This window comes from Psilocybe cubensis, chromosome 7 (genome assembly GCF_017499595.1).
Source record: "Psilocybe cubensis strain MGC-MH-2018 chromosome 7, whole genome shotgun sequence".
Classification (NCBI taxonomy): Eukaryota; Fungi; Basidiomycota; class Agaricomycetes; order Agaricales; family Agrocybaceae; genus Psilocybe; species Psilocybe cubensis.
In genome coordinates, this window is record NC_063005.1 from 2,611,770 (window position 1) to 2,629,523 (window position 17,754).

The 17,754-nt window shown below is 48.6% G+C and overlaps 7 protein-coding genes across 7 annotated transcripts; 3 read left to right on the plus strand and 4 right to left on the minus strand.

The window, feature by feature from the left end:
- Window positions 1-78: 78 nt before the first annotated feature.
- JR316_0008354 (uncharacterized protein) lies at window positions 79-1,920 on the minus strand (the record flags this gene model as incomplete). Its single annotated transcript, XM_047894069.1, has 3 exons — window positions 79-146; window positions 1,524-1,707; window positions 1,765-1,920. The coding sequence occupies 3 exons, from the start codon at window positions 1,918-1,920 to the stop codon at window positions 79-81; spliced, it is 408 nt and encodes a 135-aa protein (XP_047747384.1).
- A 295-nt stretch (window positions 1,921-2,215) lies between these two features.
- On the plus strand, window positions 2,216-2,872 carry JR316_0008355 (uncharacterized protein; the record flags this gene model as incomplete). Its single annotated transcript, XM_047894070.1, has 2 exons — window positions 2,216-2,667; window positions 2,725-2,872. The coding sequence occupies 2 exons, from the start codon at window positions 2,216-2,218 to the stop codon at window positions 2,870-2,872; spliced, it is 600 nt and encodes a 199-aa protein (XP_047747385.1).
- Window positions 2,873-3,607: 735 nt separating this feature from the next.
- Window positions 3,608-5,291, plus strand: JR316_0008356 (Homoserine O-acetyltransferase; the record flags this gene model as incomplete). The annotated part of the gene is made up of 12 exons (XM_047894071.1): window positions 3,608-3,752; window positions 3,831-3,859; window positions 3,918-3,974; window positions 4,038-4,058; window positions 4,125-4,177; window positions 4,248-4,329; window positions 4,407-4,447; window positions 4,502-4,549; window positions 4,603-4,732; window positions 4,789-5,028; window positions 5,079-5,160; window positions 5,221-5,291. 12 exons carry the CDS (start codon window positions 3,608-3,610, stop codon window positions 5,289-5,291), a joined length of 999 nt encoding a protein of 332 aa, XP_047747386.1.
- A 128-nt stretch (window positions 5,292-5,419) lies between these two features.
- Window positions 5,420-6,572, minus strand: JR316_0008357 (Phosphoribosylaminoimidazole-succinocarboxamide synthase; the record flags this gene model as incomplete). Its single annotated transcript, XM_047894072.1, has 4 exons — window positions 5,420-5,835; window positions 5,900-6,055; window positions 6,129-6,342; window positions 6,426-6,572. The coding sequence occupies 4 exons, from the start codon at window positions 6,570-6,572 to the stop codon at window positions 5,420-5,422; spliced, it is 933 nt and encodes a 310-aa protein (XP_047747387.1).
- A 1,312-nt stretch (window positions 6,573-7,884) lies between these two features.
- On the plus strand, window positions 7,885-9,591 carry JR316_0008358 (putative leucine aminopeptidase 2; the record flags this gene model as incomplete). The annotated part of the gene is made up of 4 exons (XM_047894073.1): window positions 7,885-8,328; window positions 8,390-8,776; window positions 8,835-9,280; window positions 9,339-9,591. 4 exons carry the CDS (start codon window positions 7,885-7,887, stop codon window positions 9,589-9,591), a joined length of 1,530 nt encoding a protein of 509 aa, XP_047747388.1.
- Window positions 9,592-9,926: 335 nt separating this feature from the next.
- Window positions 9,927-12,902, minus strand: JR316_0008359 (Protease KEX1; the record flags this gene model as incomplete). The annotated part of the gene is made up of 5 exons (XM_047894074.1): window positions 9,927-10,842; window positions 10,902-11,417; window positions 11,475-11,575; window positions 11,632-12,165; window positions 12,228-12,902. 5 exons carry the CDS (start codon window positions 12,900-12,902, stop codon window positions 9,927-9,929), a joined length of 2,742 nt encoding a protein of 913 aa, XP_047747389.1.
- A 534-nt stretch (window positions 12,903-13,436) lies between these two features.
- On the minus strand, window positions 13,437-17,655 carry JR316_0008360 (Protease KEX1; the record flags this gene model as incomplete). Its single annotated transcript, XM_047894075.1, has 7 exons — window positions 13,437-14,316; window positions 14,371-14,886; window positions 14,935-15,038; window positions 15,089-15,622; window positions 15,679-16,354; window positions 16,691-17,412; window positions 17,470-17,655. 7 exons carry the CDS (start codon window positions 17,653-17,655, stop codon window positions 13,437-13,439), a joined length of 3,618 nt encoding a protein of 1,205 aa, XP_047747390.1.
- Between the last annotated feature and the right edge of the window lie 99 nt (window positions 17,656-17,754).

The following is a 17,754-nucleotide window of genomic DNA, read 5'->3' on the forward strand; positions in this document are numbered from 1 at the left end:
CAGATATAAACGAACATTCCTTGATTTAAAGACACATGTGTCCTATGCCAGTACATTTGATCTAGAAACAAAACGTTTTCAAGTGTCCAATGTAATATCGTTGACCCAGGCAAGCCTCTCATGTGCGAAAGACTCGGCATTAGGAACTATAATAACCAAACATACGCCGTTATCGATGGTCATCCTTTTATGTTAAACTCAGATACCTTACCCCAGTTATTCCCCTTAATTACGCTTGGGTGTACTAGCAAAATTCCTTCGAGCTGAGGCTTCACAAATAGACGAGACCCGCAGCTCTTGCAGAAGGAACGTGTCAACGTTCTCCCGCTTTTGATTTGGTTGCCATCCACGTAGTGCGTTATGTTGTCTTCTCCTTCTGTGACTTTTATTTGCTACAAGTCCAAAATACAGACGTCAGTCGATATATTAGTTCGATATTGGTAGTAAATTACTTACCGTTGAGTTGAATACTACTTGACTTGAGAAGGCGGATCCGCTTGCTTGCTTGCAATTCTGACAGTTGCATATGGAGTATCTCGTTGGTTCGCCTTGAATTTCGAACTTGACTTTAGAGCACAGGCAAGCACCGTGATAAGTCTTTGCTTCAGCCATGAATGTTGCTGGCGCTTGATAAAGATAATTGATGATGTGTAACTGTTGATAGTTTTGATGACCTTGTCTGAGCAGGTTGGTTTTATATGAATTCTGTTGGCGTTGGCCCTGAGAACATTGAATATAATGCGTTTGGCTTCACAGTAAGTTCAATCTTGTAAGAGAGGCCGGGGTGCTCGGGGTGCGCCCTTACCGGACTCGCTGCGCAGATATCCTTGTCATAGTCGGTTGGCAAAAAGAAGAAGCACTTAGTAAGAAAGCATTCCTTGAATAAATTTCCACGACAGTAATCGCTTAATATAGCACGTCGCCTTTACAAACCAAAAAGCGACTCAAGTCAGCTTGTATGAGGATGCGGGAAGGTCTCTGTCAAACCTTAATCATTCAAGAGTTAGAAGCCCAGTTAACCCACACGACGATCAGACGGTTTTTGATTGCACTTGCCACAAAGGAAAATAAGGTAAACTGACCATCCAAAAGGGCGATGTGTGTGAAAAGGTGGCGTTGTATGTTAGTCATGCACTTCGTTGTATGAATAAGATTTATGAATTGGCGAGTTAGCGCGGTAATCGAGGCTATCGGGTATCCAGATTTACAACGTTATCGTTTGGAATACGGGTATATTTGAGAGCGTACTGCTTATGTCCGCGTTGATTTGTACTCATCGCCATTGTGTTCGGAATTGCGCCGCTGAATTGACGAGTACGCTTTATCTACCGCATATATTTGGTACCATAATATATGCCACATATTTGTTACAGTCTGGCCTTTGGAGATTTTGCCTTGAAGGTTAATTCCTTTATCCAAGGCCAGCGCTGTTCATTGTGCAGCTCTTTCTTTGGGACTGTCAAAGGTCGTGCGGTGAGCCCCTGTCTATAGAATCGAGAAGATATCGTGCCACAAGTACTCACCCCATGATATATCCTCTTCAATAAGGCTTGGGTGGGTAATAAAGAATCCATGATCCTTTGCTGGCTTAATGAACAGCGTTGACCCGCATGACGAACAGAAGGAACGTGTGATGGTGTTTCCGCTCAGAGTGTTACTATCTGCGTAATTCGTGATGAATTCTTGGCCTCGGGTTACATTCAATTGCTGTACATCGTTAACTGGTATGTGAACTGGAAGCTCTACAGGTAAAGCAAAACGTACTGCATGTTTGAACATTGTATTTGCCAGGAAGGCAGATCCACTGACTTGCTTGCAATTGCGGCAATGACATACCACGAAATGGAACGGGTCTCCAGTAAGAGTGAATTCGACTTCCGAACACAAGCACTTCGCATGGTATACTTTGCTGTCAGACATGTCGATGCCCTGTAAAACTCGGAATGAGGTTGATAGCGAAGAGCACCCTTCAAATTCGGAGTCGGAATGAACGGTTAACGCGGGGTCCGGAGTTTAGATCAATCACATGCGATGGTACCTGAGCGCGGGATTGATTTGATTGGATGAATGGATATCCTCCCGAAATAAGCACACCACAACATTTGCACTGCCACATACATTCCTTCACTTGCTCGAACGTCAGCGAACAATTCACGAACGCGACTTCAATCGACGGTGACGAAACTACGTCCACAAGAGCCTTTACATTCAAAGCATGCTTCCTTCAAGACTTTTTCGCAATACAGGCATTCCACCATCCCTTCGCAGCTTGATCACCCCGCACGCGAACCTACCATCGAATGTTGCCGTACAGTTGCGTCTGCGCTTGGGTGTCATACCGGGCACTGTTTCTAGCGCATCGAGAACAATAGGAACGAATGCTGCATCAAATACATCCTCTTCCTCTACTTCTCCATCTTCGTCTTCAAAACCAACCACCAAAGACCCAGTAGTCCCACCACCTCCATCCGCCTCAGCATCTGAATCATCAACCTCAGCCACGACAACAACCGACTCACAACCACTACCAGAAAAAATCGAGCCCAAATTGTCGCTGACGTTCACTTGCACTGTCAGTGGATGCGGTGAACGTTCAACACATCAGTTTACAAAGAAGGCATACGAAAAGGGGATCGTATTGGTGCAATGTCCAGGATGCAAGAACAGGTACGTGTTTTCTCTTGTTTCAATGCATTTATCCGAACATTTATCTTTATTCTATAGACATCTGATTGCTGACCATCTGGGGTGGTTCAAAGACTCGACCCAAGGGGGCAAATTGCGGACAGTGGAGGATATTTTGAAAGAAAAGGGCGAGACTGTAAAGCGCGGCGCGTTGAGCCCCAACGGTGATGTTTCATATTTTGAGTAACAAGTTCATCTTGGTGCTACATACCCTGTCAGGACCTTCCTGCTCATCTCTGTTCATGGTCAACCGCTTATCCTCTCCACCCCATCAAAAAAAGCTATCGATAACTGCACAAAATCATTAGCTATCCAATCTAGACTACGACATCACGACCGACGCGCACATTATACATCTATCTTGCAGATATATTTTCAGCGAACATTCCAGCAGTGTATATTACAATATTACCCAATAATCTAACCACCTCTTTTCATACATCTTTGTCGGGGTCCACCAATGCCCTTTTGCAACTACCACTCAAAGGTAAAGTCAAACCATTCATTTCAATGCATCACCCAACTGCTATATCAGATCTGATATATGCATGTCCAGAGTGTTATTTGCTGACGCACATATCCATGTTACAAGATGTAGCACCCTCAGAATGATTTTGCAAGACAATTCTGTTCTACGCCAATCCTCTGAATAAGATGCAAGGGTGACTTGATTCTCGAATTCCATATGCACACACGACTGCATGGTTGGTATACCAAATCGGTGTTGTTCCTCTCACAGTGATAACTCTTCTCGATCCCAGGCAAAGACATTTTTTAATTGTTCATCAATGAGAGTATTAGACTCATGATCTGGGATCCTTATTATATCTACCCCTTGAGCATATTCACCCCTTCTCACCTTTCTCTCTTCATCCCATTCACATCGCTCCTCTCTCAGTGAAGCCAAGTTTTCAAGAAACTCATGTCCGAGACACAATACCACCACCACGGCCGCTTCCCGGTTGCAGGCGGGGTTCTGCCCGACGCTATTACCGCATACAGGACGTATGGCGACCCCAAGAACCCATGCATCGTCTTCCCAACGTGCTACGGAGGGAGGCTGGACAGTGAGTGTCGTGTATAATTTACTCTCGTTATTGAGAAAATAGAATGTGAGATCCGAATTTGAGACGACTCCCTTTTAGGCCAGGATTACATGGTCGGGGAGGATAAAGTGAGTTGGTTTGCGGTAGCAACTTTTTGGATTGCACAATGTGACCGTTCTTCAAAAGGTCCTGAGTACCAAGAAATATTATGTTGTTACTTTGGCGTTATTCTCGAATGGAGAGGTCAGTTTTGAAGGTGCAGCTTTTAAGTGGTAATACTCATGTATAAATCGGCCGGTTGTTTAGTCCTCTTCTCCATCTAACACGGTACGCCAATGTCATAGTGCTGCATACATGCAAACGTCGGTATGCTGATTTATCGATCCTTCTTAGCCAGCGCCATACAATGGCCCCTACTTCCCAGCCGTGTCATACGAAGATAACATGTATGTGTTCTAAATTTGTAAACTCAGTCTCAAATGCACGCACGTCTCAATGACGGTATTGAAAACGCAGTCGCGCACAATACGCTGTTCTCCAGAAACTGGGAGTCCAGAAGGCCTTCGCAGTCGTCGGTTTCTCTATGGGTGGTCAACAGGTTCGCAGTCTAATATCTGAGTCATTTGATAATGATAACGAATTTTTAATGATCGTATTACTATTTTTTGTGTGCAGGCTTATTACTGGGCAGTTATGTATCCTGACTTCGTCGAGCGGTATGTGGCGTAGCTATATCTTTCTATCTTTCAGAAATTCAATTGGTTATATAGCTACGTTGCAATTTGCGGCTCAGCGCGTACAAGTCCGCACAACCAATGGTCAGTTTCTTCACTAGTCCCCTCGAACGTGTAACTTAACGGATAAACTATAGTTTCCTGGAAGGACCTAAAGCCGCATTGCTGGCTTCGAAGGACTTCGATGGCGGCCACTACAAGACCCAGCCCGAAATCGGGAAACGCGCGTTTGGAAGGGTTTACAGTGCATGGGCATACGGCCAAACTGTACGTGCTCCTTTCAATTAGGCAAAATGAGATGGAGCTGACCCCTATTTCAATAGTGGTTCAGGCAGCACGGTCATCTCCATGGTGGGAAATACCCGAACCTCGAATCGTTCCTGCGCGAAGATTGGGAAGGCGGCTTCCTTGGCTGGGACGCGAACGATTTGCTCACGCTCTTACACACCTGGCAGACTGGGGATGTCTCGCTCGTCAGGGATGGAGGAGACCTAGGAAAATGTTTGAGCAGCATCAAGGCGAAGGGGTTGATTATGCCCAGTAAGACGGATTTATATTTCCCAGTGAGTTGGCAAGCCGCTTTTATTACGGATGGATGTTTATTCGTGTTTAGCCGGAGGACAGTGTAGACGAGGTGGCGAATCTGCAGAACACTGCGAGGCTTGTGGTTATTGATACTGTGTGGGGCCATATGGGTGCGTTTGCTTTGTATAACATAGACGTTTTTTGATGTGATTATTTTCATCGCACCACAGCTGGAGGAGGAGCAAATGAAGCAGACGACAAGTTTATCGCTGACGAGATAACAAAGTTCTTTGAAGAATGAATTTTCCAGGCATCTTGAACTCGAAGATATCAATTCTGAAATATCAAGTATGTATGATGTATATATCGTTAAAAGATAAATTTATGTCTTTGTGGTACACCAAAACATTCAAGCACTCACACACGCGTCTACTTTGTAAGGAGATTTACCGCCTCCGCATATCTTTCCCTCGTGCCTTGCACAATATCCTCGTCAATCACCCAACCTTGACCTTCCTTGCCAAGGGGGCCGCTCTCCAACCCCTTCTTGAAACCAGAGCGTACGAGCCAGTCTCTGAGATATTGCTTGTCAAAGCTTGGTTGTGCACCGCCCACTTTGTAACCATCGACAGGCCAGTACCGCGACGAATCGGGGGTAAGCAGCTCGTCTATGAGAATGAGCTGCTTTTTGTCCGAGCCGTCGGATGAAGGGATGAGGCCAAATTCGAACTTAGTGTCGGCGAGAATGACCCCCCGGGCGCGCGCGTGCTGAGAGGCGGTTGTATACAATTTGAGGGCGGCGGTGGAGATCTGGTCATACAGCTCCTGGCCCACTATCTTCGCCGCTAAAACGCAAAACACAAAATAATCAGAGACGTGTGATATATATCCAGGGAGGTAAGTACTGACCTTGCTCGGGTGAGATGTTTTCGTCATGCGCTCCCTGCTCCGCCTTCGTCGAAGGAGTAAAGATAGGCTGAGGGAGTTGCTGCCCTTCAAGAAGTCCTTCCGGCATAGGGATAGAATGAACCGTTCCGCTCTTCTTATACTCCGACCATGCAGATCCTTAGAGAGAGAGAAATGGACAGCACAGCTTGAGAAAAAGACAAGAAGATTGTCGTGGGCTTTCAAAGCGTACCAGCCATGTAACCTCTCACAATCGCTTCCAGGGGGACGACCTCGGCCTTCTTCACAAGCATCGCGCGTCCTTCTAGCTGATCTTTATATTTATGGATCTCGGCGGGCATCTCATCGACGTTGGCAGTGACGAAGTGGTTGGGGATGATGTCCCCGAGCTTTTGAAACCAGAACAGCGAAATTTGCGTCAGAAGCTTGCCCTTGTCTGGAATACCCTGGACATATCATTGACATATGGTTGTACGCGTGTTTAATGTCAGAAATATCTCCAACGACGAGGAACAAATGCGTGGCGTACATTTTTCAAGATGACATCGTATGCAGAGATTCTGTCTGACGCGACAAATAGGAGGTGGTCCGGAGAAGAGGTACTGTAGATGTCCCTCACTTTTCCTTTCGAAATGAGTTTGAGATCGGGGAGATCAGAGTCTATGAGAGCGGCCATGAAGAGCAATAAATGAGTTTTATAAAGATAAGTGAATGGCACAAATTCTGTCTCTGCTTTCGAAAATCTAAAAATCAAGTCTAATCTAGCCGAATCACGCTGTTTTTTGTACCACGGTGGTGTGACTTCAAACCGGTTACCGTCCTCGTGGAGCACGGCCACAACCGGAGCCAGATTCAACTCTTACAGCGGTATTCACGACATGATGTATACAAGCTTGTGTACCGTGGCCAACTGGTTAGGGACATGTGGGTTCATAACATGAGTCATCTAGACGCCCAGTTCACTTTGATTGAATGTCTTTGCACTTGACAACGATATCTTCACTTGTGAATCGGCCAAGCAGGAATCCAGTTTATCAACATGATTTGGGAGAAGATACGACAAAGTCATATGGCGCGGTGTTAACCATGTGGAATGCGGGGGCTCTGTTGCTGAAAGCCATCTTCAATCATTATCAGCATACAGACATCCACGGACGGAATTTGGCGGTCCTTGGGTGCATCTTGGCCTATTCTACTCCGGGGAAAACAGCGGGAGTATGCACGTCTAGAAGGCAATAGAAGCGCTTCGAAGAACCGATTTCATTCTCCTCGAGGATCGCATCTTGATGAAGAATCATCAGGAATACGTATGGGGTCATCTTAACCAGGTGCGAAGTGTGGTATGGCGCCTTCGGCGCCTTCAATTGCTACGTCTATTAAACCTCAAGCAATTCAGCGCAGCAAAGTTGTACCAAAGCCCTTCTGTACAACACGAGGTTCACAGGGCACCCAAGCGCTCAACGTTATTGCCACCGACCTTTACATAGAATATACCCTGTTATAGAGATGGTTTTCGAGCTGGCGAGATTGTCCATGACTATTGCAAGGGTCTTCAAGCCGCCTTAAGCAATCATCTTACGAGGAGGCCACATCTGGGCGACAGTTAACATATGCAAATTCAACTTTATCATCCTTTCCTATCTCCTCTCCTTGCCATGGGGCAGGCAACTTTGAACGACTTGGCGATGTTGTTCCACGCTTACTTTCAACCACAACCTTGTCGACGAGCAGACCCATCGTAATCACATTATCACAAACCTCCACCGGCTAAGGAACGATCTTACTTACGTGCAAAATATGCGCGTCTTTCCTCGTGCTTCCTAGGCTGGGCGCAGTCTATGCACTCGTGCAAACCTCACCAAGGCATTCAATGTAATCGCGCCATGTTGGCGCCAATTCGCTGCCCGAACCATAGGCCTCAGTATATAATCCAGCAGAATGAGCAGGCTGTTCTGTAGTTGGTCTTCTCGTTCATTTCCCCAACGACAATGAAGCTCTCCGCAACTTTCGTCCTCCTCGCCGTCGCTGGCTTTTCCGCTGCCCAGGACATTGATGTCCAGGGAGGATTCGGATTCTTCCCCATCCCCATCTCCAAGAGGCCTCTCGTTGTGTCATCTCTCCTCCAAAGCTCGATCAAGTCCTCCAATCTGCTTACACACGCGAGGAAGTTCACCGAGTTCTCCAAACTCAGCAACGGAACGCGCGCATTTGGCTCTGCTGGTCACAACGCGACTGTGAAGTACATCAAGGCTGAGCTTGACAAGACTGGTTATTACGATACCGAGCTCCAGACTTTCCCATACCTCTATTCCCAGGGAACTGCTGCCTTCTCTGCTAATGGAACCGACTATGCCACCGCTTGGTTCACTTATGGCCCGGGAGGAGAGGTCACTGCCCCTCTTGTTGTCGTCAACAACCTTGGTTGCACTCTTGTAAGTTTACTTTCATATATACTTTTTGTCTATTTATTCTGACTTGTTTTATTTGTTACAGGAAGACTACCCCGCTTCTGTCGTTGGCAAGATCGCCCTTGTCAAGCGCGGTGAATGTACTTTCGGACTGAAGACCGCCCTCTCTGGTGCTTCTGGTGCTGCCGGTGTTATCATCTATAACAACGCCGACGGTGCTGTTGGTGGAGGAACCCTTGGAGACATCGTAAACCCTGCTGGTCCCTATGTCCCCGGGGCCTCCCTCACCGGTATTGATGGATCCGCTCTTGTTGCCACCATCAACGCTGGCTCCGAGGTCATTGGAACGATCAAGGTCGAAGCCGTCACTGAGGACCGCTACTCCAGCAATGTCATTGCCACCACCAAGATCGGCGACAGGAAGAACATCGTGTTTGCCGGAGGCCACTCTGACTCTGTCCCTGCTGGACCTGTATGTGTTCTCACTTAACATCTACTCAAATATGTTTTCTAATTATTTAACTGCATAGGGTATCAATGATGATGGATCTGGAACCATGGGTATCCTCGAAGTGGCTCTTAAATTGGCCAGCTACAAAGTCAACAATGCTGTCCGATTTGGTTTCTGGACCGCTGAAGAATTCGGTCTTGTCGGCTCTGAGTACTACGTGCAGAACCTCCCCGAGGCTGAACGCCAAAAGATCGCCCTCTACCTCAACTTCGACATGATTGCCTCCCCCAACATTGCATACCTCATCTACGATGGCGACGGCAGCGCATTCAACCTCACTGGCCCTGCTGGCTCCGACAAGATTGAGAAGCTCTTCGAGGACTTCTACAAGGTTAACAAGGTCCGCAGCGCCCCCACCGAATTCAGCGGCCGCTCCGATTACGGTCCTTTCTTGGATGTCGGTATCCCTGCTGGAGGAATCTTCAGCGGTGCTGAGGGATTGAAGACTGCTGAGCAGGCCAAATGGTAAGTTCTTGCTTTTTTCGTCGAGTCAATCCGGTAGTTGACATGTTTTGTTCTTCAGGTGGGGAGGTGAAGCCGGTGTCTCCTACGATCCTTGCTACCACAAAGCGTGCGACAACATTGCCAACCTGAACGTTCCTGCCTGGGTCCTCAACACCAAGGCTGCTGCCCACTCCATTGCCACTTATGCCCGTTCATTGAGCGGAATCCCTCGCACCCGCAAGTCAACCGCCTCTGCTGAGCTCAGGGTCGCTGGCCTCTCTTACGACGACCGCCGCCACTTCTCTTGCGGACACGAAATTGCAGCTCTCTAAGTAAATGATACCATAATGTACTTATTTATTTTATCGATATCCTAATGCTTTCTCAAACTCAACTTTTTTGGTGTGAAATGTGTTGTTAACGAAAGTTTTGAACATCGTTTGTAAGTATGGTTTAATCCTTGTCGTATTCCGAGGAGCCTGAATGGAAGTAATCACTGATCGTGGCAGGGATATATTAATAATGATAAGAAGTATCAGTATATAGAGTACACATGTCATGAGTATGCGCATATAGGTCAGATAATTAACAACAAATCCATTACACATGTGCATGGTATACATTTTGTCATCTCTGTAACAAGCCCGTTATCTCACAAAGGGGTTTTTCAAGGTCGTACATATCCGTCGTGATCATTGTCGTCCTCCTCACGCGGTGTCAACATCTCCCCGCTCGGTCTGCGCTGGTCGTCCTCGACCCCAAATGACGGTCTACGAGCAGAAGGTTGCCGGCTCTCTGGCTCGTCGCGGTACTTGGGCGTTAGTCCCGCAGATGGTTCATCATCGTCCAAGAAGCCAGAGTGGAAACCCAATCCGCGCGCAGAGGGCGGGTTCACATTGGTGTCGTCCCTTCTCTCCCTATCCACGAGGTTATCAGACGATGAAGGCTCGCCGAACGAATCGTATAGGGCGCGCGTGGTACGTGGCCCACCGCTGCCTGCGATGACACGGCTCCTACTTTGTCCATCGATCGCGTCCATGCTAATGTCGTCCGCCGCGAGGGAGCGGTATTCTGCTAGCCTGAGGCGGTCCGCACGGCGTTTATAGAAGTAGGCGAGGGCTGCGAGGCCAAAAACGACAACGGCGCCCAGAGCAGCGAAGAACCACTTCTGCGCAGACATGAGGCTGGACATATGATCATACCACGCTTTGCTGGGTTCGTCGTCTCCTGCCGTGTTGTCGTCTTGCTGGGGCTTGCTCGGAGGCTTGGGTTTGTTCGATGGCGAAGGGAAAGCGGCTTTGGTGTTTTCTCCCGTTGCATGGCCATGGTCTTCTGGAAGAAGATCTGTTGGTTTCGCGTGTTGGGTGGACGAGATGAGGTCAGGATCGTTTGGCTCTGGCCGTGGTGGCGTGTCCTCTGGTGGGAGGGCGTTGTCGATAACGGGTTCTACCAGCTTGGTCGCCTTTGTGGGGTCAATGGCGCTTCCCCAGAGAACCATGTTCCACCCGAGGAACTTGCCATGTTGCTCAGGGTCGTTTTGATCAAAGACGCGTAGTGTCCACTCTCCAACTGGATTTTCACCCCTATAGAATTGAACACATCAACACTCCATTGTGAATCAGGTCAAATATATGCGCCATACCAGTGTTTGACTGACATGAACCTCCATCCAGGGAATCCAGTGTCATCCTCATCCTCCTCGCGCGTGCTAGCCAAAATACTCCTGATGCCATTTGGACTCTCGATCTCGACCTCCACATCTCCTCGACGCGTATGGCTGATCCACACCCTCACATCAACATGCTCAAGACTCTCTAAATTGTTCTTCAACATCATCTCCTTCGTAATCATCATCTTCTGTTCAACACCATCTGGACCTATCGGCTCGCCACCTTCGTATCTGTAATTCCTATGCGGCAAGCTGTGCATCCGCCCGTTGTTGACGATGACGGTGTCCGTAAATAGCCATGCCTGGGGTTTGACAAGTTGCCAGGATTTTGCAGCTGTAACATAAGCGTACGCGTCGATTGCGCCGTACCCGTACTTGTAGCTATAGAGTCGACCACTGGCTGTCTTTTCCCAGTCGGGGTCGTTTGGGTTAACCTTGCGTGCAGTTTCGACGCAGAGATGTTGGATGTCCCGCCACGTAAGGTCAGGTCTGCGTTTATGTCTATGTAAGTGGCGTATCAAAGTGAAAAAAAGCAATCTTCCGTACCGAGCTTGTAAAGCCAAAGCAAATACTCCAACTGCATTCGGCGCAGCAGCCGATGTACCGCCATGGGTCATGGCGCACTCATTGTCCCTATCTGTGGTGACCTAAAACGATCATGATGAGTACACATATCATTCGATAGGTGAATTAATAGACTCACAATGTGATTTTTGCTTCCCGAGCTATACGCAACAATCATGTTTGCGGCACAAGCTTCCGAGTAATCCGGGTGCAGGCCTTTCCAGTCAATCGACGACACAGTTACCGAATAAATGCTGTTGGTGTATCCGTCGAAGTTACACTGATCTTGGTGTCGCCCACCATTGCCGCTAGCAAACACATAAATCGAGCCTTTGCCGTACCGTCCGTTATTGATACCATTAACCACTGCCTTTCTGATGAGATAGTTTGGCCCGTCCATAGTTTGTCCGTTATCTCGTGGACCCCAACTGCAGCTGTAGAGCGAGACATCTTTGTATCCATAGTTGAGCGCAGCAGCCTCGTCCACCGTTGAGATCTTGCCGCCCAGAATGCGCACCCCTGCTGCTTTGGCATCGTAGGCGATTCCAACACCACAAGCATTGTTTCTCCTTGCCGCCACTTGCCCAGCACACCTTGTTCCATGGTGGTCACGGGCACCTGTCGGTCGAGGTAGGTCTACATGGGCATTGAAGTCATACGAGTGTTCCGCGTCCTAATAGGAGAATGGCATTCAGTAAAAGGTTTGAACACATAAAACGTAGAAATAGTATTTACGAAAGCATCTCTGAGATCATCACTCTCAAAATCTAGCCCATCATCCAGAAAAGACGTCAAAACGCCCTTTCCCGTTAGACCCATGTCCCATACGGGAGTCACATTCATCATATGCTCTGGGTAATCATCGTTGACTAGATGCCATTGCGCTGTGAAAAGTGGATCGTGCAAGCCAAAATGTTCCGCCGCTCCTTGTGCAGTAGGTCGTGTCGGAGGTCGTATTGGCGGCGGAGCGCGCTTGACAAGTTCTTTCGGGGTCTGTAGCTCCAGGTAGTTGACAGACGATACCACTCTTTTGGCGTGCAGCACATCCTCTGACCGTGAAGTTAATGGTGAACTGGCCCGCTGCTTTAGGTCTTGGAAGGCAGAAATTACAGGGTCAAGCACATCTTCGTCTTCGTCTTCTCGAAAATCGAGGGCTTTTCGATCGAAGGTGTTGTTTTCGGTTTTGGGAACCCGCACAAGCCACACATCCTTCAGTTCTCCAGCTTGCTCGACAACCTCCACCCCCAACGCGCTTGCTACTTCTTCAAGGGATGCACCCAGTCTCTCGTCGAATTTATGTTCCAATGCATAATATCTATGCGTGTCATAATGGCGTTTGGCAGGCTTGGCAAGGACGCTCGTGGTCGTCGATAGAGCTGTAGAAGCCAGGCAGACCCAGAGGAAGCGCATTCCTGACCAGCAGATGGTGGCGGGAGGTTGATAAAAAGCACAAATGCCAGGGACTAACGGAAATGCCAATTCTTACACGAGAGTCCGTCGTTGCTGGGCCCGGGCGCATAGCCCGGATAGCCACACTTGTAGAAATAGATCATGATGGGACATATGTTACAGATGTCAACCCCATACGCCGAGCTTAACGTGAGCCAATCATCTCGTGACCATTTTACGCGCTGAGAACGCGAAGAAACGTTCGTGTCTGCATTCTACCATAAGAGGGGTACGATACAGTATTGAACAAAAAGAATTCAATTAGATGTACATGCTCCTTAGGCACTGCAATAAATCCAGGTAAATATAATATACACACATACATGTAGCCAATGGTGGGCTGCCTGTACATTGACAAGATGCCAGTCGTTTAGTACGACTTCTAATGTACTCGAAGGTATTCGTCGAGCAGCTAGTATACACAAGCTCGAATACTGAACGTTAAGAAACGTCCTTTTAGTTAAATAACGGATGTCGGATCACAGCCAAGGTATCTCATGGACGGGGGTCTGGGAACGAGCCAAAGCCTCCAGTCGGGTGTGAAGACGCGGGTGGTATTTCTGTCGGACTGCGCAGCGAGACGTGAGTAAACATTTCAGGATGGTCGCGATAATTGGGCGATAGGCCAGGAGACGGTTCATCATCGTCGAGGAATGACGAGTGGAATCCTAGCGTTTGAGGGTTTGGTGGGACGATGGTATGGTCTTCTTCTGAAGAACGTCGCTCCATTGACGCTCGTGGCGACGCGTCTTCATCCTCTGCTTCGTCCACGAACCTGACGCTCCTCGTCGAACGTGGGCCTGCACCTCCGGCCAAAACATCGTTTTGCGCTACAGAGTCCATGTGTATGTCATCCGCAGCCAGAGACGTGTATTCCTCCATCTTCTTCCGTGCGACTCGTCTCCTCCAGAGCACGATCAAGGCGCTAATAAAGCAAACCAAACCGGCTCCAAGCGCAGCAAACGTCCATTTATGCGTTTTCGCCATGTTGGTAAGTTCACCGTACCAAGTCTCTTCTGAATCCTTGTCTACTTCATCTTGCTGCGGCTTTGACTTGCTGGGAGTCCCGGTAGGGAAAGCTGGATGAGAGTCATCGCCAGTAACCTTCCCATGGTCAGTTGGTAGCCGGTCTGTGGGCTTGGCGTGGACTGTCGTCGAAGTTGGGGCAGGGTCATGAATAACAGGACGATCAGGAATATTATTTGGTGGCAAAGCATTATCCTCAACAGGTTCCACGAATTTCTGTGCTTTCGCTGGATCAATCGCACTACCCCAAAGTGCCATGTTCCAGCCCAAAAATTTCCCTGTATGATCTGGGCCAGGATTGCCCTTATCAGTCACTTTCAAAGTCCACTCGCCGACAGGATTTTCGCCCCTAACATCAAATTGTTAAGAATAAATCAAGCAAAGAAATTGCGATGAAGCGTACCAATGCTTAATTGTCATAAACCTCCAACCAGGGAAACCAGTATCTGCATCGTCATACGCTCGAGTACCGGCCAGCACGCTCGTGATTCCGTTTGGACTGACGATCTCCACCTTGACATCCCCTCTCCTGGAATGTTCGATCCATACCCTTACGTCCACGTGCTCAAGCGTCTCCAGATTGTTCTCCTTCATCATCTCTTGTGTGATGGTCATCTTCTGTTCATACACGCCCATCCCGATCGCTTCTCCCCCTTCGTAACTGTACTTTTTGTGCCCGAGCGAGGTCAGCGTTCCATTGTTAACAACGACGGTCTTGGTATGGATCCATGCTTGTGGTTTGACGAGCTTCCAGGATTGTGCGGCTTTAACGTAAGCATAAGCATCGAGGGCCCCGTATCCGTACTTGTAACTGTATAAACGCCCGCTGGCGGTTTTCTCCCAGTCAGGGTCTTCTGGATTAACCTTGCGCGCGGTTTCCACACAAAGATGTTGTATATCTCGCCATGTCAGGTCTGGCCTAAGTTGATGATAAGATATATGATTAAAACTTCAAGATTATTCGTACCGCGCTTGCAAGGCTAATGCAAAGACACCAACAGCATTCGGTGCGGCAGCCGACGTTCCACCATGAGTACGCGCGCATCTATTTTTGCCAACATCCGTTGTCACCTACAAATTGTAAGCTCGAAAATCTAAGCATTCGAAAACACAAGGCTCACAATATATTTCTGGCTCCCTGAACTGTATGCAGCTATCATGTTCGCCGCACACGCCTCCGAATACGCAGGCTTCTTGCCTGTGTGATCAATCGCTGACACTGTCACCGAATATATGCTATTCGTGTACCCATCATAATTGCACTGGTCCTCTCCAATACCCCCATTCCCGCTCGCAAACACAAACACGCTACCCTTCCCGTCTCTGCCCTCGTTGATGCCCTTCACAACGGCTTTGCGGATAAGATAGTTTGGCCCCTCCATTGTCATCCCATCATCCCGGGGGCCCCAGCTGCAACTGTAGATGGATACGTTTTTAAAGCCATAGTTAAGCGCGGCCGCTTCGTCGACGGTGGTAATGGGCCCACCGAGAATACGCACCGCTGCGGCTTTGGCGTCATATGCGATCCCCACTCCGCAGACATCGTTGCGCCGCGCCGCGACTTGTCCTGCGCACCGCGTGCCGTGGTGGTCGAGCTCTGTGACAGGGCGTGGTAGATCGACATGGTCATTGAAGTCATAAGAGTTTTCCGCGTCCTATTCGAAAATTAGCACTCATATAAAGGAGGCGGATATGATAAAATGAGACTTACAAAAGCATCCTTCAAATCCTCGCTATCAAAATCTAGCCCGTCGTCCAAAAATGAAGTTAAGATGCCCTTCCCAGTGAACCCCATATCCCACACCGGTGTCGTGTTCATCATATGTTCAGGGTGCTCGTCGTTGATCAAATGCCATTGCTCCCCAAACAACGGGTCCTTAAGGCCCAACCTCTTCGCCACATCCATAGATGACCCTGGTTGTACAAGCGGCGGTGCGCGTTTCACGAGCCACTGCGGCGTCTGAGCTTCCAAGTAGCTAACAGAAGATACAACCCGTTTCGCTAACAAGCTCTCTTGTGAGCGCGAGGACAGTGGAAGAGCCGCTCGTTTCTGCAGTTCTGAAAACGCAGCAATGACAGGATCGCCTCCGTCTCGCTCGACGACGCCTTCCCGGGCCTTCGGTACACGCACAAGCCATACATCGTCCAGTTCACCAGCCTGTTCAACAACCTCTACACCCAATGCCTGCGCAACCTCCTGCAAACTCGCACTTTCCGCCCCAGGTACGTGTTCCAGCGCATAATATCTATGTGTGTCATGGTATCTCCTGGTTGGTGGTCTAGCAGCGTTAGCGTGGTCGGCGACTAGACCAAGCACACTTGCAAGTGCGAGAAACCGGACGGCTTGCAGCACAGCTGGCATATTGACCTCCTGGTCGACCACCGGGCTTTTGGTATGAAGTCAAAAGACGATCCATGCTATGCGGACAGATATGATTAGTTGTCCCGTCGCGCTTGCCCCGGAGAGATGGCTGAAACGGAAATCACTTGATGCGGGTGTGTTGGCACAGCTACGTGTAACAACGACCCCGTCACATGTTGGTCAGTAAGGCTCTTTCGACAGCTCTTGGATTGCATGAAGGGGCACAAAACAAATGTATTGGGCATATAAGCATAGTAGTGTATATAGTAGCATCATATATCATAAACAAATTATCCTGGACTCTGTGCCTCAGGTCCTCCTGATAGGGAAAATAAACATGGACGGGAAATAAAAAACAGACAAGAAGACGGTGTAAATGCCCCCCACCATGGCCTTCATCCAGCGATAGTAAAATCCCTCGTATGGTCTATGAGCCGGTTGTTGAAAGGACGTCTCGACAGAATCAGATATGTCGGATAACATGCAAAGCAGGGCAACGAATAAAGGTAAGCACACGAAAATCCACAAAACCAATGTCGCGAATGGCGAAAGTGGGGCGTGTCTGCCTTTTTGTCTAGTGTTCCAAAGTCTAGGCCTCTCTGTTCTGCGAGTATCGGTAGGAAGCAGGAGAGGAAGTGACATTGAGGACGACGGCCGGACTGAGGTTGAAGGTTTGAAGTTGGCCAGAGTGCACTCCTCGGGAGCCACCGTGGATGGGGAACTGTCCTCCTCCTCCTCCTTTATAAGTTCATAGTCCTTCAGAATATCAAAATGCTGTTGTTCAGAAAGGGTGGGATTTATAGCACTGAACTCCCGCCCCCAGGTCTGCACTACCCGATTACTGAAGTTTTCATCAGCAGTTGCCGTCGGATTCCACGGATTGCTAAATATCTCGTGTAAAGATGATTTAGATAGGTCATTAATGGTCGGTGTAGAGCTCGATTCCACGTTAATGAATCCAAGCTCGGTAAGCTTCTGCAGAACTTCCTGTACAGACTGGGGAGATTGATTTATCACCAGCTGAATAACGACAGGTTGTACGTCTGCGGCAGGAGCCACTTGCTTGCTATGACGAAAAGTGAACTTTGATACGAGTCAGGTTTGTGGTATACACGATTACAAATTGAAAGAGATACTCACAACTCGTCCGGCTTGCACTGGAGGTGCGACATCTGCGATTGCAGGGATGTGTTCGTCGCCTTCTGTAGAGTCTTCTAGCGATATAAAGGAGCTTCCAGGAGAGGAAAATTCGCATTCGTCAAGGTCCAGCGGAACATCAAGTCCAACTGGGCTTCCGTCGACAATGGGTGGGGGTCGAGTCTGCATCCTCCAAGTCGTTGAACACACCAGAGTGTAACAGTTTGCGGTGGTGGAAAACAGAAAGTATAGTAAAGAAGCACCTGAGGTAGATCTGTATGTTCAGCG